General features: G+C 38.6%; 3 protein-coding genes across 6 annotated transcripts; all 3 read right to left on the minus strand.

The window, feature by feature from the left end:
* Nucleotides 1–2,311: 2,311 nt before the first annotated feature.
* Nucleotides 2,312–5,244, minus strand: LOC124421983 (methanethiol oxidase). Its single transcript, XM_046957816.1, has 8 exons — nt 4,937–5,244; nt 4,300–4,463; nt 4,050–4,229; nt 3,686–3,989; nt 3,327–3,587; nt 2,900–3,227; nt 2,631–2,753; nt 2,312–2,517 (listed from the first exon to the last, which is right to left on the minus strand). The coding sequence occupies exons 1-8, from the start codon at nt 4,950–4,952 to the stop codon at nt 2,466–2,468; spliced, it is 1,428 nt and encodes a 475-aa protein (XP_046813772.1). The 5' UTR covers nt 4,953–5,244; the 3' UTR covers nt 2,312–2,465.
* Nucleotides 5,245–5,399: 155 nt separating this feature from the next.
* On the minus strand, nt 5,400–12,742 carry LOC124421981 (sodium-coupled monocarboxylate transporter 2-like). Of its 3 annotated transcripts, none has more exons than XR_006941778.1 (10): nt 12,539–12,742; nt 12,145–12,445; nt 11,386–11,731; nt 11,124–11,278; nt 10,891–11,031; nt 10,642–10,750; nt 10,299–10,520; nt 9,716–10,209; nt 7,793–9,622; nt 5,400–7,638 (listed from the first exon to the last, which is right to left on the minus strand). XR_006941778.1 is itself a non-coding variant. In XM_046957812.1 (9 exons), exons 2-9 carry the CDS (start codon nt 12,357–12,359, stop codon nt 9,514–9,516), a joined length of 1,791 nt encoding a protein of 596 aa, XP_046813768.1. In that variant the 5' UTR covers nt 12,360–12,445; nt 12,539–12,742; the 3' UTR covers nt 5,400–9,513. The 3 variants fall into 3 exon arrangements, 1 of the variants encoding a protein (XP_046813768.1); XR_006941777.1 differs by having other exon boundaries at nt 7,785–9,622; XM_046957812.1 differs by having other exon boundaries at nt 5,400–9,622.
* Nucleotides 12,743–12,880: 138 nt separating this feature from the next.
* LOC124421982 (protein APCDD1-like) lies at nt 12,881–16,478 on the minus strand. Of its 2 annotated transcripts, none has more exons than XM_046957814.1 (5): nt 16,256–16,478; nt 15,290–15,431; nt 14,960–15,191; nt 14,449–14,841; nt 12,881–14,352 (listed from the first exon to the last, which is right to left on the minus strand). In XM_046957814.1, exons 1-5 carry the CDS (start codon nt 16,296–16,298, stop codon nt 13,423–13,425), a joined length of 1,740 nt encoding a protein of 579 aa, XP_046813770.1. In that variant the 5' UTR covers nt 16,299–16,478; the 3' UTR covers nt 12,881–13,422. The 2 variants fall into 2 exon arrangements, with proteins under 2 accessions (XP_046813770.1, XP_046813769.1); XM_046957813.1 differs by having other exon boundaries at nt 14,960–15,209.
* Between the last annotated feature and the right edge of the window lie 920 nt (nt 16,479–17,398).

Consider the following 17,398-nt stretch of genomic DNA (forward strand, 5'->3'; position numbering starts at 1 on the left):
TACCTACAATTTGCCAAGAGTATTTGATCTCGCATTTATACGTTGAACATTTATCATTATGATTGGAATATTGACTTTGATTTTCTTCTAGATCATTATGTAGCAAAACTTTGGAAGTTTGCGAACTTGTGCCTATAATCTGCCAGGAATATTTTATTTTACAATCACAACCATCTTCCATGCATCGTTTATTCTCTTTTCCTTCGGACGTTTTAATTAACCACGATCTTTTTTCAGGCATACCTATACAATTAATATCCTCAAACGAACATTTAACGTCATACCGTTGGTTATTGTTACGTTTACTTTGTGATATGTGCAAATATGAATTATTATTCTTTATGTCGAATACGCATTGGGTAGACCTGCTATAACGTATGGCGCTCATTGATCCTTTTATGTCTCTTTTTTTTTCTCTACTAGAACATAAATAACAAATTTTAGGATGGTATACTTGTAATAATCGCATTTCACTTTTATGATTTACTATTTTCATCATATCCTCGCTATAACTGGTATAAAGTTTATCCTTCGCATTGACATCTTCTTTTCTATTGCCGTCGATGCATAAATCAGGTGTAATAAGATTGCAAAAAAATGATTGATACATTGGAGCAATTAATAAATCTTCGTTATTTGTAGTTTTCATCTTTGAGAACGTTAATCCGACAGTATTCCTTCGATACTGATTTTCCGTGCGATCGAGATTCGACGTTATATAGTTAATGCAATTTATATTTGTTTTATCAGTCTCTTGAAAAATATTTTCAGTCATCGGCATAAATATTTTATTGTTTCTATGGAACGTATTTTTCTTTTTACAAAGTAAAGTATTTTTTTCAGCAGAAAATTGATCTTTCTCGCACGGTCGTTTAAGTACCTTCTGTTTTTCTCGTGCGTCACTACATAATACTACTGTAGAAATAGGAAAGGACTCTCTACTAGAATTAAACATCTTTTCCTGAGAATGACATTTATCGTCCGATGAATTTATTGTATTCGGAAATAAGAGAGATTTATTTTCGTTTTCTCCCTTTAACCTTCTCGATTTATAAGAAAATTGTTCTGAAGTACTAGAAATATCGTTCTTTTGCGAATCTACTTTATTGCGGCTAATACTTTTCTCGTATCGCGTCTTGTACGATTTTTCGTAGGTAGAGCCATATACCTAAGATATATTGATTTAATTAATGACTTGTATCAAAATCACGCCGATGATTAATTCGGGGGAAGAAAAAAATTAAAAGGACGTTTTATCTATTATACATATAAATGTCATTGCAGTATTCACCTTCCCTTTTTCTTGGATGTTTTTATAAAAGCCGTGCGATGGGCTTTGTAGGAACGACAACGTACGTTTCCTTTCACGCTTGGAAAGTTGCACCATTGTGGGTTTAACATTTGGAAAAGAGCAAATCCTTGGAGGCATTTTTGTGGGTACGGATTTGAATGTAGGAAGCATTTTATTTTCCGTAAATAACATTATATCTGGTTTAATTTCGTGTCCCAATTTTTGAACATCACTTTTAGCATATCTATCTTTTCGAACCATTTTGCTAATCATTTCGGCATTCTAAAGTCATACGTAATCAAAATGTATCTGCTTATGGGGATAAAGGAATAATTATTTAACTCGTACAACGACAATGTGTCAAACCGTAATATTACGATTCCGTTTAACACAAAACTGCTCCAATACGATAATTATTTATACTTACCAAAGTTAACAGATTTGAAACGTAAACGTATTTACATGTTTATCGTAAAGAAGATTCGGTAGTTTTCGGTGCAGCAAGTAGGTAAGACTAATAAATGAAATATTTGATTAAAACTTTATATAATAAAATGTGATAGATGATTCTAATCCAATTAAATCCAAAACCAAAAATCTAATTAAGCCGGAGATCGAGCACAAATGTTCAAACGAATTGGCTTATTATTAATCTATAAAGCTTTACTTATGAAATATTACTTACGAAACATTACTTACGTGAAAAATCGTTGGGTGCCTACTACATTACGGAAATTTGGTTAAACGTATCTTTGAAAAAAAAGAAAAAAAATGCCATAGGCCACATGGGATTTTAATATAAGTGAGCCGCCGTAAGCCAGAGGTCGTACTGGGTCATATGTGCATATGTACAAGTATACCCTTTTAATTGCAAGATCCATGATTGTAAGGTTTTTCTCGTGTATCGGATAGATGATACATAGAAAGGTACCATGAAGGTGGGAAAAAATGAATGTAGTATTCAAAGTCAATTAAATTTTCAATAAATTTCGGAAAAGTATGAAATAACAAATATGATGATAATAGTTTGAGAATACAAATTATATTTCTATATACGCATATAAGAAAGAGTAGGAAATATATCAAAGTAATATTATGCGCAAGTATTTACGGCAAATGCCTATAAGCATAAAAAATATTCTTCTTTTTTTCTGCATATAATAAACGTATATCATCATTGTTTTTCCGGTAACCATATGTCGGATGTGCAATCGCCGCCGGGGTATCTGTTTCGAGAAAAATTGGATTATTAATCGATCTTAATCTTAGGTGTGACTTAAATTAAAAGGGAAAGTTAAAAAAAAAGGGAGGAAAAAGGCGACGCGTAATCTATGCTCACCGCATTTCATGAGCCAATAAAATATCATCTTTATCCAATCCAAAGTCAACCAAAAATTCTTCATCCAACGTCATGCCTCCATTTTCAACGTTGACGTCAAGTTTGACCATCGTCGATCCATGCCTATGCATTATATACAAGAAGAAAATAGAGGGAGGGAGAGAGAGAGAGAGAGAGAGAGAGATGTACCGTTTAATGCTTTCAGAGCCAAGCAAAAAGGAAAGGTTGTGGTATGTTGGAGAGGTCGCATTTAGAATTTTGCAACTTACTCAACGAGTTCGGGGTAAAATTGTTTATCCCAGGGCTTGAAAATGGACGTCGTTACATAAAGTCGACGTCCGTCGAGACTGAGCTGCAACATTTGCGGCGCACCGTATAATCTACGTCCTTTCACATATACGGGATCCGGTCGACTCTCCGATTCTTCTAAGACACGAATTTTCGAATCTTTTAATATGGATCCACCGAGGAAGACTTGTCCAGTTAATTTTGGATTTCGACGATCGGTTATGTCGTACTGTCTGACATCGCCGTGCAACCAGTTGGAAAAATACAAATATTTGTCATCTAAGCTTATCAGTATGTACGTGATCATTCCTACGAGGAAGAAAAATAGTAAGAAACGGTACACACAACTCGTGTATCGACGATTAGAAGATGTAGAAAGAAAGGGATAAGAGGACATATAATACCTACCAGACATATAAGGCTCGATCCATCCTTCAACTTTTTTCCGAGGTATCTCGATCACTTTCTCGGCATCCCAATCGCCCTTACTCGTCTTGTAAAATCTATAGATTTTCGAGGTGACAGCACATCCAACGTAGCCCTCCGCTGCCATTGGATCGTGAAGAAATCTTATTTCGAGCGGTGCAATGCCGTCGTCGCCAAGACAAATGATTTGTTTTAATACTCGTTCGGACCAAGAGTAAATATTTAAATTTCTACCATAAATTGCTGTCGTAAAAATAAAGAAAATTTGAATTTGCGACACGGCGAATGAAGTAAAGGATAAAATGCGACATTGATGTTAGATAATTAGATTAGTTTCTCACTTGTATCGGTAACGTGATCGGGAGCGTAACCCTTCTTAAAAATCCTTGGCGAGCCCCATTCGGTAGCTATGAGAGTATCGTGATAGGGCTGATACCAGAAATCGTAACCGAATGCTGATTTATTTCCGTCTTTAATCCACGAGCCTTTCGTTTCTAACGTTTCGCTATCTATACAAAGAAATTCTCCCTGTCCGTCGCCGTTAGGTTTACCCATCGTAGAGATGATTATTTCGCCTGTCGGTGCGCAATGCGAGGTGTGCGGCGTCGATAAGCCATATTCATGCATATCCTTCGGTTCTAGGACCTAAATGCGCGTAGACCTTCAAATATGGTTTTTATCTTTTTAACATTTTCGCATACGGACCTTCTTTATTTTTGGTGACGTCTCGTTACTCGTATCAACGAAGTAAATTCTATCCGACATAAGACATGGTAATACCAATACATCGCGCGCGCGCGGTAATTCGTGACAACTGCTGCATATGTTCCAACCGGAATGATGGAGCTCGTCCCCGACGTGTAACATTCTAAGTTTGTGTATTATCTAGAAGACATTAGTAGTAGCGATAAAATATATATAGATACGTGATTCGATGTCCGAAAGTAAAACTTACTTTACAATACGTAGGACTTTTAGGATCTACATCGACCGTTGAAAGGACATCAGGCTTATCGGGATCCGTGTGTATGCAAACGACGTACATAATTTTTTCACGCGGCCCATTTAGCATCGCCATTTTAGGACTGGGATAGCCCGGCCGACAATCGGCCGTACAATCTATAATGTTTCGACGTCGTTATGATTTCTCGCCAATAAAAGAGCAAATCTTTTTATAGATACGTATATATGAAAGAAGAAAGGCTCAAAATCGAGTAAAGGGAAAATGTAAAAGAGAAAAGAGATAACACAGGGGGTAATTATAATTAATAAGTTTATACGAGTTGGGCGCAATATTACGTTCTTAAGTAGATTGCAAATGTACATGATCGATCAAGTATGGATTATTTAATTAATTTATTGAACTATTTCGATCTTAATTATTACAATATTACGTTCTTAAGTAGATCGCAAATGTACATGATCGATCAACTATGGATTATTTAATTAATTTATTGGAGTATTTCGACGGATATAACGACGACATTTCCTACATATGCATATATCCAGGTTATAAAGATATCTTATGTAAAAGGACGCTTTCGCCTTTCGTAACTCTATCCGACTTCATATAAGTAATTTAAAATACTCACTAGTATGCTTTGACATTAGGCGTTAGGTTGTCGATCGCTCTCTCGAACGTTCGGTTAAATGGGACAGAAGCAAGGAACGACTTAACGATGTGTTGTTATTGAAGAAACGAACGGGACTATTTCCAATGACGGTCGTCGCTCGTCGACTACTGTCAGATAAGTCCCGCCACATTCTTCATCTTCGGTAACGTCCTGCGTAAGTCGGGAGAGAGAGGGAGAGAGATAGTGTATATCGTGGTTTCGTATATAATTCGTATGTAATTTGTGCCCCAAGGTCTCGATATTAGCTGATTACGAGAAATTAACTTATTACGATGTTGGCCTAAACGTTTTTTTTAAAACGTAGAAATATACGAAATATAAATGTACTTATAATATTATAATAATAAGCACTTTTATAAATGGCATAATTCAAATTATGGTTAAAGGGAATCGGTTTTGATTCGATCAACGTACATAGATATTCATGACGAATGGCTTTATTCGTTTCTTTAGATAGGATTACAAAAATAATTGAGAAGACGACGAAAGCATGCATTCACGATCGAATTAATTTTATAACGTATCCCATGCCTTCTTAAATAAATAACAGCTTTAACAGTTTGGTCCGTTCGAAATTAATATTATTAAATTTATTTAGATATAATAATATACATGCAAGGTTATTTCAATTCCTAACGGAGAGAATCTGTTTAACTATTCGCATATATGTAAGTATTATATCTGTAAATTTTATTGCGTAGGCGACGACAGTACGACAATGATTCTTTTAACGTAAGAAACAAGAATTTGATATCGCAAAGTATTTACCGCGAGAATATAGTTTCGTTGTATTATTTTTCACGAATACGACCTTACATATAATGTGACACGATAATTTTATTCGTGTATTTTCGGAACGTAATATCATCGATTGGGGCTGGGTTATCGAGTTTTTGTCATTATATTTGTCACGAACTGAAATGTGCATGAGTGCAAATTGTACCATCGAGTTCGTATCTTTCTTTTACTTTTTTCTTAAGGTACAAAAGTAATTTACGTAACGAAGTGCTGCATTTTACCTACGTATTAACAATCGAGTACCTGTAGATTATCGATTTTCCATATTTGTGATCCAGCTATCAAATGGTAGGGATAGCGTTTCACATTGACGATTATATTTCTTATTTAATTGGGACATCGAGTAGGTCATTGGCCCCTATATCGAAGAAATTATTTCTTATCTTTCACTCTCTTATCTATTTGAGAATAAAAACTCAACGTTATTAAAAATAAATGTTCTATTTGTAGATATTTCGAATGATTGTCTTTTTTCGAATGATTTTCTCTTTTTTTTGGAGCCGTCTCTTAGGAGACATCAACGTTTTAATGAAGGCGATTATTTCATTGGGTCGTTTTCTTCATTCAAATATATGCCTTTTTAAATATTTTTATTACGATATTTTACTTACGATACTATTACTGTTAGGCATATAATACTATATAATATAACTCTATCGAGTCCAGTAGAGAATTAGGTTGTTCGTTCTATGTCTCCTTTATCGGTAAATAAACTTCAATCAATTCCGCGCGACACAATTCTCAAAATTCTATTTATATTGCGATTTACGTTCCACCTTGCGATTTGGTCAAACTGTATTTAAGGGTATATCGATGAAAACGTATCTTTGGACTGTCTATCGCGCGCGCGCGCGTGTGTGTGTGTGTATGCATATCAATAATTGCAAGGTGTGTAAGCAATCAAGTTCTCGCCTGGAAAGTTACGTTCCCGTTTCGCATCCTGTTAAAAATTATCGCACCGTATAATATTATATGTATAGTTAACGTGATAGTAGACAGTATCAGATGTTACTCAACATTCGCATTTGTAAATCTAGTTAAAGTTAGTCATCGTCTTGCTAATAATCAACAATTCGTGCTTATTCTTTTTCCCATGAAGAAGAAGAATTTGTTATATTTGGAAGCGATGCTTCCTTCCTACGTGGATAATCTTTCACAATACCTCGGTAGATCGCACAAAGTTAAACCAATTAATATCGATATATGGTATACGTAGTAAAATAAGAGGCGTATAAAGAAATAATTTAATACGAATCTTTCGAAATTTATTTAGAAGTCGACATCGGCTCAAGTGTTACTTCATTATTTTATCGTTCGTCTATTTTGACATTTATCATCTCGTATCTTGGTATTTAAGAAGTAAGATATATTACTATACACCATAGCGCAGAGTTTCACATCTGATCCCGAGTCGATAAATTAAAACTGTCCGATTCTCGGCTAGTGTTTCGACATATTTTGATGACGCTCGAATTTGTCACACGCGCTTCGTCGCTTTCCTTAATATTTTCTTTCTTCGTTGCTCATGCATCATCGCACAAATTGCAGCATTCTCCCGATGAAGGGCAACCAGTTGCTTGAGCCGACTCCTTGCCATTTCCGTTTCCATCGCCATCCCGTCGAAGCCAGTGCTGAGTTTATCTATGGTGCCGCTTATGTTTGCTATAATATCGAGCAGCAAAGCGTCCTTATCCTTTTTACGCGTTTCCAAGCCGTACCGCTTGCTCGTCAATAAGGCAACCAGAGCGATCATTAACAGTATGGACGATCCAAGAAGACCTTTGTACGGCAACGACATCATTTCCAATAGGACATACGTGTCGTAGCATTACTCGATCTCTGTGACGTCATCGCGGAACGAACTTTGAATAAATTATATTAACGTATTAGATTACAAATTAGAGATTAGAGGGACGAAGCACGGTTATCGATCGATCGATCGATCGATGAACAACGACGAGCAATCTCGTTAGTTCAACTATCTCGTTAAAAAAAATTACTATCTTACTATCTTACTGCGAAATGACGACGTTCTCTCCTTCTTTCGATTTTTTTTTCTTTTTTTTTTTCTTTTTGTAAATCCAGCCGGACCGAGGGTAAAATTTAGGGAAAAACGTCGTTCAATCGAAAATGTCGAAATGGTGCAGCACGATGAGATAATAGTCGAGAGTTCGTCTCGTTAAACTGTGAACCGTTTTCGTTCTTTTTCAGGCGCGCGAGCCCGCCCCTACGTTTTTATCTATTATTAAAAGCAAGACGGCGGTCTAACGTAAGTAAATATTCCACCTCCTGAATCGTCCTTCGGTTAATATTATTTCTGGAATTCGTTCCGGCGTATTCGCATTTCGCATTTCGCGGAGCACTCCTCGCGCTTTCCCTCGAAGAGTATCTCGAGCGACGAACGTCAAGTCGAAGGAATGCATGTCGTTTCGTCATACCGACTAAATCCTATTTTACTCGTTATCAACGGAGCGTCCGAGTTGCGCCCAAAATATTTCATTTTTTTTCTTTACTGCAATCAGTGACTTCGATCGGAGCTTGATTTGACCAGTCTGTTCGGATAAGAATTTCTTTCGGTTTACACGACACTTTGATCGTAAAACGAGCACCGTACACTACTTCTCCTTCTACGATTCTTTCAAGTCCTGGCGATTATAAACATTGCGGTCGATCGAGCGAAAGGAAACGGAAGAACGAGACAAGAGGCAAAAACAGAGCGCACGCGGCTGAGAGAAAGTTAACCAAAGCGAGAGCGATCTTATGCGTGCATCGTTACGCCGCGTATGTACTTGTTGATCGTGTCACGGCACGGCCGAAACTCCCTCCGTTCGAGACTTAACCGACGACGAGAATTGCTGGTGCTTACTCCACGTGTAGGCGCGGTCGTTTTACCCTCGAGGAGGTAAGCGAGGACGACCGTCCACCTCCGAGCAGCCGCGAGGAACGTTTTACAGGGCTGTATCATACCGTTCGATCTTTCCCCCATCTTATTTTCAATTTTTTTCCCCTCATTTTAATTTCTTATCACCGAGTAGAGCCGAGTCGGGTTAAGACGAATAGCGAGATGAAATTTTGAGACCAATTTTCCATTATTATTTTCAAAATTATTTCTCGATCGTTATTGTCATTCATTTTGTTATTCATCGTTGTCGTCGCCGTCGTCGTCGTCGCCATCGTCGTCGTCGTCATCGCCATCGTCGTCGTCGTCGTCGTCGTCGTCGTCGTCATCGCCATCGTCGTTGTCGTCATCGTCGTCGTCGTCGTTGCAGCCGTCGTCCATTGCATCAAAGCGATTAGTCAATTAGCAATGGATTCTTTTTTTTTTGGAAACACAAACGATCCTTTCCCTTTTCAACCTCTCTAGGAGGAATACGGCCGGTGATGGTGACGACTTTGAAAAACGATACGCAGCCCGAAGACGAATGATTGCTCTTCTAATACGGATTCACCGCGACAGGCCGTTTGAAACGGTACTGCGTAGCCGAAAATAGCCGGGATTCGTCGATGCGTGCCGAGAACGGCAGGTCGACCGGCGCTTGCGCTTGCAAATCGATAAAGAAGCTGCGTGTGCTTTCTATTTGGTCCACTCAGGATCAACCTCGATTCTCTCTGTGCTTTTCACGTATATTTCCATTCAAGCTGCATACATACATACATACACATACATACATTCATATATATATATATAGAGTATTCGTCTTGGTAGGATACGTTCCTTTTCGCCACGCTAATCGTCTTTACTCGTTCTGTTTCTTTATTATTTGACGATCGATGTCCTTACTCATTTCGAATTCCTCCGGCATTGATTTTAATGATACTTCCGTATATTCTTTACGTGGCAGGAACCTACGAAGAGCAATTATTAAAAATGATGCTGATAAGAATAAATCTGGTGTGTACGTAAGAATGGTCATCGTATAAGTACACCTTTCCATTCACCTTTTCATTATCGGAGATATATGGTCAGGATCGATCTCAGTTAGATCGACATTACCAAATAGATAACTTCCAATAACACCTACTACAACGACAATTAGCGAGCCTATAAGGGTAAAGTACATAAAGGATATCTTGAAGATGCCCATTGGTTCTTCGTTTAGCGTTAACGGAGCTCGAGTGGTGATATCTGTTTCGTTTAACGGATAAGAACATCCCTCGATGGACACTGGCAATAAAATCTTATGAATTTGTCCATTTGCTATGTACCATTCCGATCCTCCGGCTAAGAAAAACATAACGATCAAGGACACGAAACCACCTAAAAGAGCTCCTTCCGCGTTGGAACATGGGAACAACATTCCGAGTAGAAATAAACCGAGCCAAGGGCCATCGGTCACGCTGCGTATGCTAATGGCCATTTGGAAAACTGTCCCTAGATGTTCGACGACGAAAACTAAACCTACCGAAATTCCGCCAATGATAAGTACGATTATCTGTTCGTGGAAAAAGGAAAAAGAACAAAAAGGAAAATAAAGCTTATTCTTAAGTCACTCGACTTCGGGATTCATAATGCGACACCTACCTTCATGATGGTAGCTGCTCGAGCTTCTTTTTTTGGCCCGTCCGGTATCCAGAGCTCGATAAAATCTTTATAGATCGTACCGGACATGGTGTTTAAGCTAGCGCTCATTGTGGCGAGAGCTGCGCTTACAAGACCGGCTAAGAACAAACCTGGCAGTCCTGGTACGTTTCCTGCCACGTCCATTACGTAATAAGGTAAGATTTGATCGGCCCTTTTTATTGTCTTCGAAATAACATGCAAATGAGAAAAAGAAATTGCCAATCAAACGATCTACCTATGTGTGTATATATATATAAAATATCTGTATAATAGGTATACACCTAACGAAACGATTGTCTCTAACCTTGGAAAGCAAAGGATCGCAATCATAATATTTGGCGAATATGATTAATCCCGTGAAAACGGAAACGAGCTTAACGACGATCAAACCCACAGCTGTTATGCCCAGCGCTCTGTTGCAGATGAACGAAACAAAATTTTAGGATTGTTTCTTGTTTGAAAGAAGAAGGAAGAAAAAAGAAAAGACACAATGAAATTTTCTCGAATTCGAATTACGTGGGTAATTAATTTACGTGGGTAATTAGAATCTTACCGTTTCGCATCTCTTTCTTTTGGTACAGAAAGGTACCTCTGAACGCATCCTTGATGTATACCAAGATGTACGAGCCACGTCGTCGTCATTCCTATCGTCATTCCCCAAAATGTATTTCTAGCGTAAGGGCTGACATCCATGCTGATAGAACAATCGCGTTCGTATGAGACGACGTTGAAATAATAAATAACGAAATAGAGTTTGCTCGTAGGATTATTTCTCGATGAACTTACTTGAAGAATATTAGACGATTACCCATCTCGGAGCGTTTCCATACCTCCGATACTCCGCCAACAGATTTTATACCTAAGATAAGAACGGCGAATAAACCTCCGATCGTAACAGTAAACTGGATCGTATCCGTCCAAACGACCGCTTTTAAGCCACCCTACAAAATTTGAGTAAAATATAAAGCGATATTTCAAAGAATATTTAGATAATGTTGTTACATATTTATCATTAGATATGCGTTATAACATTTGGATGTTTACTCACTATGCTCGTATAAAGGATGCAAACGGCGCAAAGGACGGGCGTAATGGTATGCAGACTGAAGTCGGTTACTTGAGAGAATGCCAAAGCCGGTACGTAGATTACGATGGGTATATACATCAGTAACGATATGAGGAATAAAAGAGAGCAAAGTATCCTAACCCGCCTGCTGAATCTGACTTCCAAGTATTCAAAGGTACTGGTTAGTTGGAGTTTGAAGAAAACCGGCAGAAATACGTAAGCACTGATGAAGCACGAAAGGATCGACGTAATAATGCAGGCCGCATATTGAGTTCCGTATTGATAGACCTCGGATGGTACTCCTAATAGCGTAATACCTGATATATGGCTGAAAATAAGGATATTATGACGATATGTATATATATATATATATATCTATATATTTTATTATTTTCATTCCAACCGATCGTCCGAACGGTTCAAAGATAACGAAACGAAGATCGTTCTCAGATAATGAAAAATAAATATTTTCCTTTGGATTCTTTAAATAGTCATTACTGATAAAAGATAGTAAGCGTAAGAATGTCGTTACGATTTGATCGTTACTTTTGAGAGATCATGAAATGACGCGCTTACTCCTTCCATCTTTTACGATTATCTATATCGACAGTAGGTCATTGTCATAGCACTGCGCTTTCATTTCTAAGAAAGAGCTTGACTTTGTGTCGAAGCACCTATGTAATGGACATTTAATATTCCTATCATCGGGATCGTACTTTGCATAGATAATCGATCGCTCACCTGGCTATTAAACTCATTGCTATTGGGAAGAATCCCATTCTCTTTCCACCTAAAAGATATTCCATGGTTGTGTCTTGCTTGCTGAAAAAGCCGAAATAAATTCCAATCAGGATGCTGACCGTTAGAATCATAGCGAAAAGGACGTAATCGGTCCATCCGAAAATGAAACGGTCAGAAATTTCGGAATTGAGAATCGACGAATCGTTGAGAGACATTTTCAATTGCACGCTTTTTCCGTGGTATACAGTAGGTAGGATAAGTAGGTATAGCAAGTACTTTTACGTACGTCGCTGCGACTTATCTAAAATTACAAAATATACGCCTTTAGAAGTACATTTCCATGATTGCCTTTGCGCATCGTTATTTTCTACGGTGTACGGTACTTCATTCTTACCTTTGTTACGCTCTTTTCCTTTGAAACTCGTTTCATCTAATACACGATGGACATAACAATTCTATAGTTTATACCAAGTAAGTTATGTATACACAAGTAATATATAGGAGGTAAGTATGTAAACAGATTTTACAGATCCTGATACTATAGAAAGAGGTGGTACATAACGAAGAAGTAATGGATTCGTGCGGAACCCACGGAAATACTAACTCGCAAAGTGAAGCACATGATACGGTAGCTCGAATGATTTCGTCTACGGGAGTAATTTATAACGGATAGATAAGGGAAATACGTATATTTGATGAAAAATATCTAAAATGATATAAAAGAACGCTATCGGATTTATTTCTTTATTAGTTTCTTATTAGTATTAGCATTATTCTTGCTTGAAGACAGCCGAGATAGTAGGCTATTTAAACTATAATATACCATATACTTATTTTTACACACACACACACACACACACACACACACACGCGCGCGCGCGCGCGCGCGCACGAAGAAAAGAAAGAGAAAAAATAATCGTAATATTATGTATATACAAATTATGTACAAGATTCAGAAGGAAACCTCAGCTCATCAGGTTTGTCTCACTCGGCGAGGCCAAAAGGATTGTACTTTGAATCACTGCTTGATATCGTTCGTTCACCAAAGCTTTTCATTATTTCTTATAAATATTCTCGAGTATTTTTTTTTATCTTTTTTCTCTCTTCTTTCCGTTCCTTTTTCCCATTTTATCCTACGAACGATATCCTTGAAACGAGTAGAAGGTAAGTAGATACATACTAAAGTAGGTACATACTGTGTATTCGCGTACATCTAATAAGTACATACGACGGTAAACTTTCTTAAATTTAACGGACAATCAAATTTATATCACAAAATTATAATAGAAGACTGTCTGTTCGGTAAAAATAATGGAAAAAGAAAAGGACGAACGCGGTCAAGTGGACGGATGTCCGATTGAGTGAAATCGCCGAAGAAACAAGTCCATATTTAAGCCCTAGGCTTTTCCTAAGGTATACTCTTAATCTAGGATTGCGCGAATTCGTTGATCCGCATTGACGAAGCGGCATATCCCAAATGTCGTCATCTCTCGGACTTAATCGCAGGATGTATTGACCCGACCAACTAACGCCAATTTTGGCCCTTAATCGAAGAGTTGATGGCGCTTCTATGGCTAGAGGAACGCAATTACTGGGCCATAAGGTAAGAGGTTTGCCTGCCTCTTTGCCAGCACATCGGTCAACTATCGACATATCTCCTGGAACGAGGACGCTCTCGGCTACGTGAAGGTCCAACTCCGTCGTCCCGGATGGTGTACCCGAGGATGTCTCTGCGCTCGTTACGACCTCTTCGTGTTTCTTATTGCCCCTGAGCATAGCGGCAAATGATTCAATCATCGAAGGTCGAGCGTTTCGAAAGAGATGACGATAGGCCCCGTCCATACTTCTTCTCGATCTATCCTTTAGCCTGTCCATCGAAGGATACCAAGATAGTTGAAATAGTTTCGCATTATCTTTTTCGCGTTTATATCTTCCGGCACGTTGCACGTAACTTCCTGCCGCAGTGATCGAGTAAGAGAAAATGATACATCGTGGATCTAAATGATAATCCCAACGACCTGTCCAAAGTTTGTCGCCGGAATAAATTTTCACGCGTCGTCGAGACCATAGACCACCTTTGACGCTCTCGCATTGAGAGCTTATCCAGGAACCACCGAGCAACGCTGGAAGTGGCGCTACCTCGTGTAACAGAGGTGGATTATATTCCGTTCCTCGGAATATACTACCGCAGATCGGACATTCGCTTGTCTAAAATTTGTAAATGAACGTTGGAAGAGAGAGAGAGAGAGAGAGAGAGAGAGAGAGCCAACTTACAATTGGTAGAAAACATGAGCATATACTTACGGTATCCATGCGGATTAACATGGTAGATTGTAACGACGTGGCTCGACGAATCCATGGGGATTGAACGTTCGGTGGCACGTTTGCAAGGGCCAATTCGACTTTCGATTTAACGTTTGAACCAGGGACAACGTATTTCTGATCGAACTCTTTCTTTTGCACTCTTAGCATACTCAATTCGTCGAACTCGATTCCAAGCGTTTCCAAACAGTCTATCGCCTGTTTTCCTTTTTTCGAGAAAGGATAACTTTGAAGCGAATTATATCTTGGACCGTACCAGGAAGGAGATTCGAATTGACGATGAAGACGCTCGTAAATTGGTTGAGCCACGTACGGACGCCATTTAGGTTGTAGGCTACAAGTGACGTTTAATCTATGCCCAAATTTATTCGCGATCTGTGTGTGAAACGTCGCGAATAACAGGAGAGTTGGCAAATTAAAGGCGATCCATAAGGAGTACCATATCGTGCATTAGAATAATCTAATTGTAATAGATATTTCTCGTTTATATTACCTGACGATTCAATGGTACAATATGAACAATGTCTATGTGAAATTTGGTATCAGTCGCACCAGGTATCAACGCGGATGGTAAACCAAGTTGGATGGATCCACGTGCTACTACGGTGTGCGTTGCTATGCTACAAGATTCTTCGGCATAATGATAGCGCAGTAACAAGAACGTGCCGTTTTCGAAAAATGTATACTTTCGAATGATATATTCTGGACCGGTGCGTACTTCGCATCTAAGAGAAAGGTATTCGCTAGATGGATCTTTGATACCAGAGGATTTTTATCGATTTTGCTAACGTATATCGTTTTATAAGAAAAAAAGCAAACTCACTCTTGAGACGACCATGTATAGCGTAGCCTAGTTAGACTGTCATCTTCTATTATGGCCCGATCCTCTCGGACGACCTTCTTGATAGCTGCCTCGCACTGATCCTCGCCGTTTTCCGATCTCCATGTGGTCGCCTGAGAAATGCCTGAGAAATAACAGAACCGATAATATAATTAAAATGATCTCGAATTAAACGAAAAAGGATCGCTTTGCCCTGTTACAGTTACCAAGTCCAACGAATAATAAATTTTAGGTAAAAGGGAAGGTTAGGTTAAGTTGGGGGGTTGCGTTTATCGATAGAATTTGCTCGAATATCGTCGAATACCGAGGAATACCGAGGAATACCGGGTAAGCGTCAATAGGGGCGCGGACGAATAGGTTGAAAATTCCTTTAGAATGCGATCCTTCAGAAATCTGAACGACAAGATCCTCTATTCGGTGAAAAAAGATATCCTTTTAAGTAACGCTTTCTTTTTTCACGCTGTTCTATTAGAGTTCGGATCTAGTTGCGTAAAGTTGTCTGTCGAAACAATCAATTCGGGAATTCACAAAAATCTATCTAGCGTTGCGAGAGATTAACAACGAGTTTAAAAAGTCAATAGAGAGAAAAGTTGTCGCTGCTGCTTAACATTCGATCGCTTTTGCTTCACCCTTCGAGGTTGGTCGTCAGCGTCTATCCTTTCATTGTTATCGTTTCGATTGGTATTCCAGTCGAATCGAATCTCGACTCGACGATAATCACGTCGGCGGATACGATGCGTGCAGTTATGCGTCGTCTTCGCTTTTCGTATATGTTATTCGTACGGAGACGCGTTACAAGATCTTTGAATACTTATGTACCTTTTTCCCGGGAAATTTACTACGCTATCACAAACGATTAAAAAAGCCATTTTGTCGGAAAGTATTAAATGCGCTAAAATGTTACGACCCTACGAACGAATGAGCGTAATAAAACATATTAGTACGTACCAAAGATTATTAGTGGAGGAAGGAGCTTAATTATCCGAAACATCCTTGTGTGTGTGCGTGTGCGTGCGCGCGCGCGCGTGTGTGTGTGTGAGTTTGTGTGTTCTATGGGGAACGTTATTATCGAAAACCTTATTTTGAAATATTAAGTTATTTGATGCCTCGAAGGACGACGTTTTTATTTATTAGCGACGAAAGTTTCACTATTCGTACTTTTCAGAGAATACTCTCTCTGGCCGACCTACCCCAAGATTATATAGTCTTGTCCCCACTCTCTCTCTCTGTCTCTCTCTCTCTCTCTCTTGCTCGCTCTCTCATTCTCTTTCTTTCTCTTGTTCATGATCCTGCGTTGATCTGGGCCCGAAGAAGATACCTCGAAGGCAAAAATTCTCCTTTTCGTAGGAAAACCTTTCCGAGGAGCCCCGTTGTAAGGGTTACCTCGAAAGCGTTTCCTTGCTTTTTTTCCTTGTCTGGTGGGCCTATATTCGCGTATATGAAAAAGAGAAGAAAAGAAAGAAAGAAAAGCAAATCGTTGGATAGCGGATTTGTCTTCTTAGTATTAAGAAACAACTCGAGCGTCGCTAGAGCGAAATGAGAAAAAGTTGCGTTTACCTTTTATTGCGGCGAGGTCTCATTGTGCCTACGTACCCTCGGCTTTTCGGCAGTCATCGTAGGTGGCCAATAGTAGATTGAGAAATCTGCCTTATTGGGTGGGCAAAAGGGCAAAGAAAAACATCTGCTCCTTTGGAAGAATTTAACGCTTGTTTAGAATTTTCTCCAAAACATCTTTTTCTTCCTCTCTCACGTATATACATAGCATACACGCATGCATACGTGCACACATATACGTGCACACCTTAGAGAGAGTCCTGCGATAAATAACAGATCGGGGACAAAGTTTATCTTTTTACGAATGGTCGTAAAAGATAAATACGTCAAATGGAATATTCCTATAGAAAAAGGTCAGCTTGTGTAAGAGAACATTAAAGGAAACGATACGATAAATATATCGAATTTTCATTGAAAATTTCATTAATTAGTTTGAAATAGATTCGCGCACAAGACATTATCGCTGATGGAATCGTAATTAACGCTTGTCCATTATAAATAAAATGAATTATCTGATATTTCTTTAGTATGTGAAAT

The sequence above is a fragment of the Vespa crabro genome, chromosome 2 (genome assembly GCF_910589235.1).
Source record: "Vespa crabro chromosome 2, iyVesCrab1.2, whole genome shotgun sequence".
In the NCBI taxonomy this organism is placed as follows: domain Eukaryota; kingdom Metazoa; phylum Arthropoda; class Insecta; order Hymenoptera; family Vespidae; genus Vespa; species Vespa crabro.

Bases quoted from the DNA above. Each gene is read 5' to 3' on its own strand.
- LOC124421983 (XM_046957816.1), bottom strand. The intron at 4,230-4,299 runs GTAAGTTTTACT...AATGTCTTCTAG, and splicing joins AAAGTCCTACGTATTGTAAA to ATAATACACAAACTTAGAAT. The intron at 3,588-3,685 runs GTGAGAAACTAA...TTTTTACGACAG, and splicing joins CGATCACGTTACCGATACAA to CAATTTATGGTAGAAATTTA.
- LOC124421981 (XM_046957812.1), bottom strand. From the start codon at position 12,359: ATGTCTCTCAACGATTCGTCGATTCTCAATTCCGAAATTTCTGACCGT. The intron at 11,032-11,123 runs GTAAGTTCATCG...TTGTTCTATCAG, and splicing joins AATCGTCTAATATTCTTCAA to CATGGATGTCAGCCCTTACG. The intron at 10,751-10,890 runs GTAAGATTCTAA...CATCTGCAACAG, and splicing joins AAAGAAAGAGATGCGAAACG to AGCGCTGGGCATAACAGCTG.
- LOC124421982 (XM_046957813.1), bottom strand. From the start codon at position 16,298: ATGTTTCGGATAATTAAGCTCCTTCCTCCACTAATAATCTTTG. The intron at 15,432-16,255 runs GTACGTACTAAT...GTTATTTCTCAG, and splicing joins TCCTCCACTAATAATCTTTG to GCATTTCTCAGGCGACCACA. The intron at 15,210-15,289 runs GTGAGTTTGCTT...AGATCCATCTAG, and splicing joins TATACATGGTCGTCTCAAGA to CGAATACCTTTCTCTTAGAT.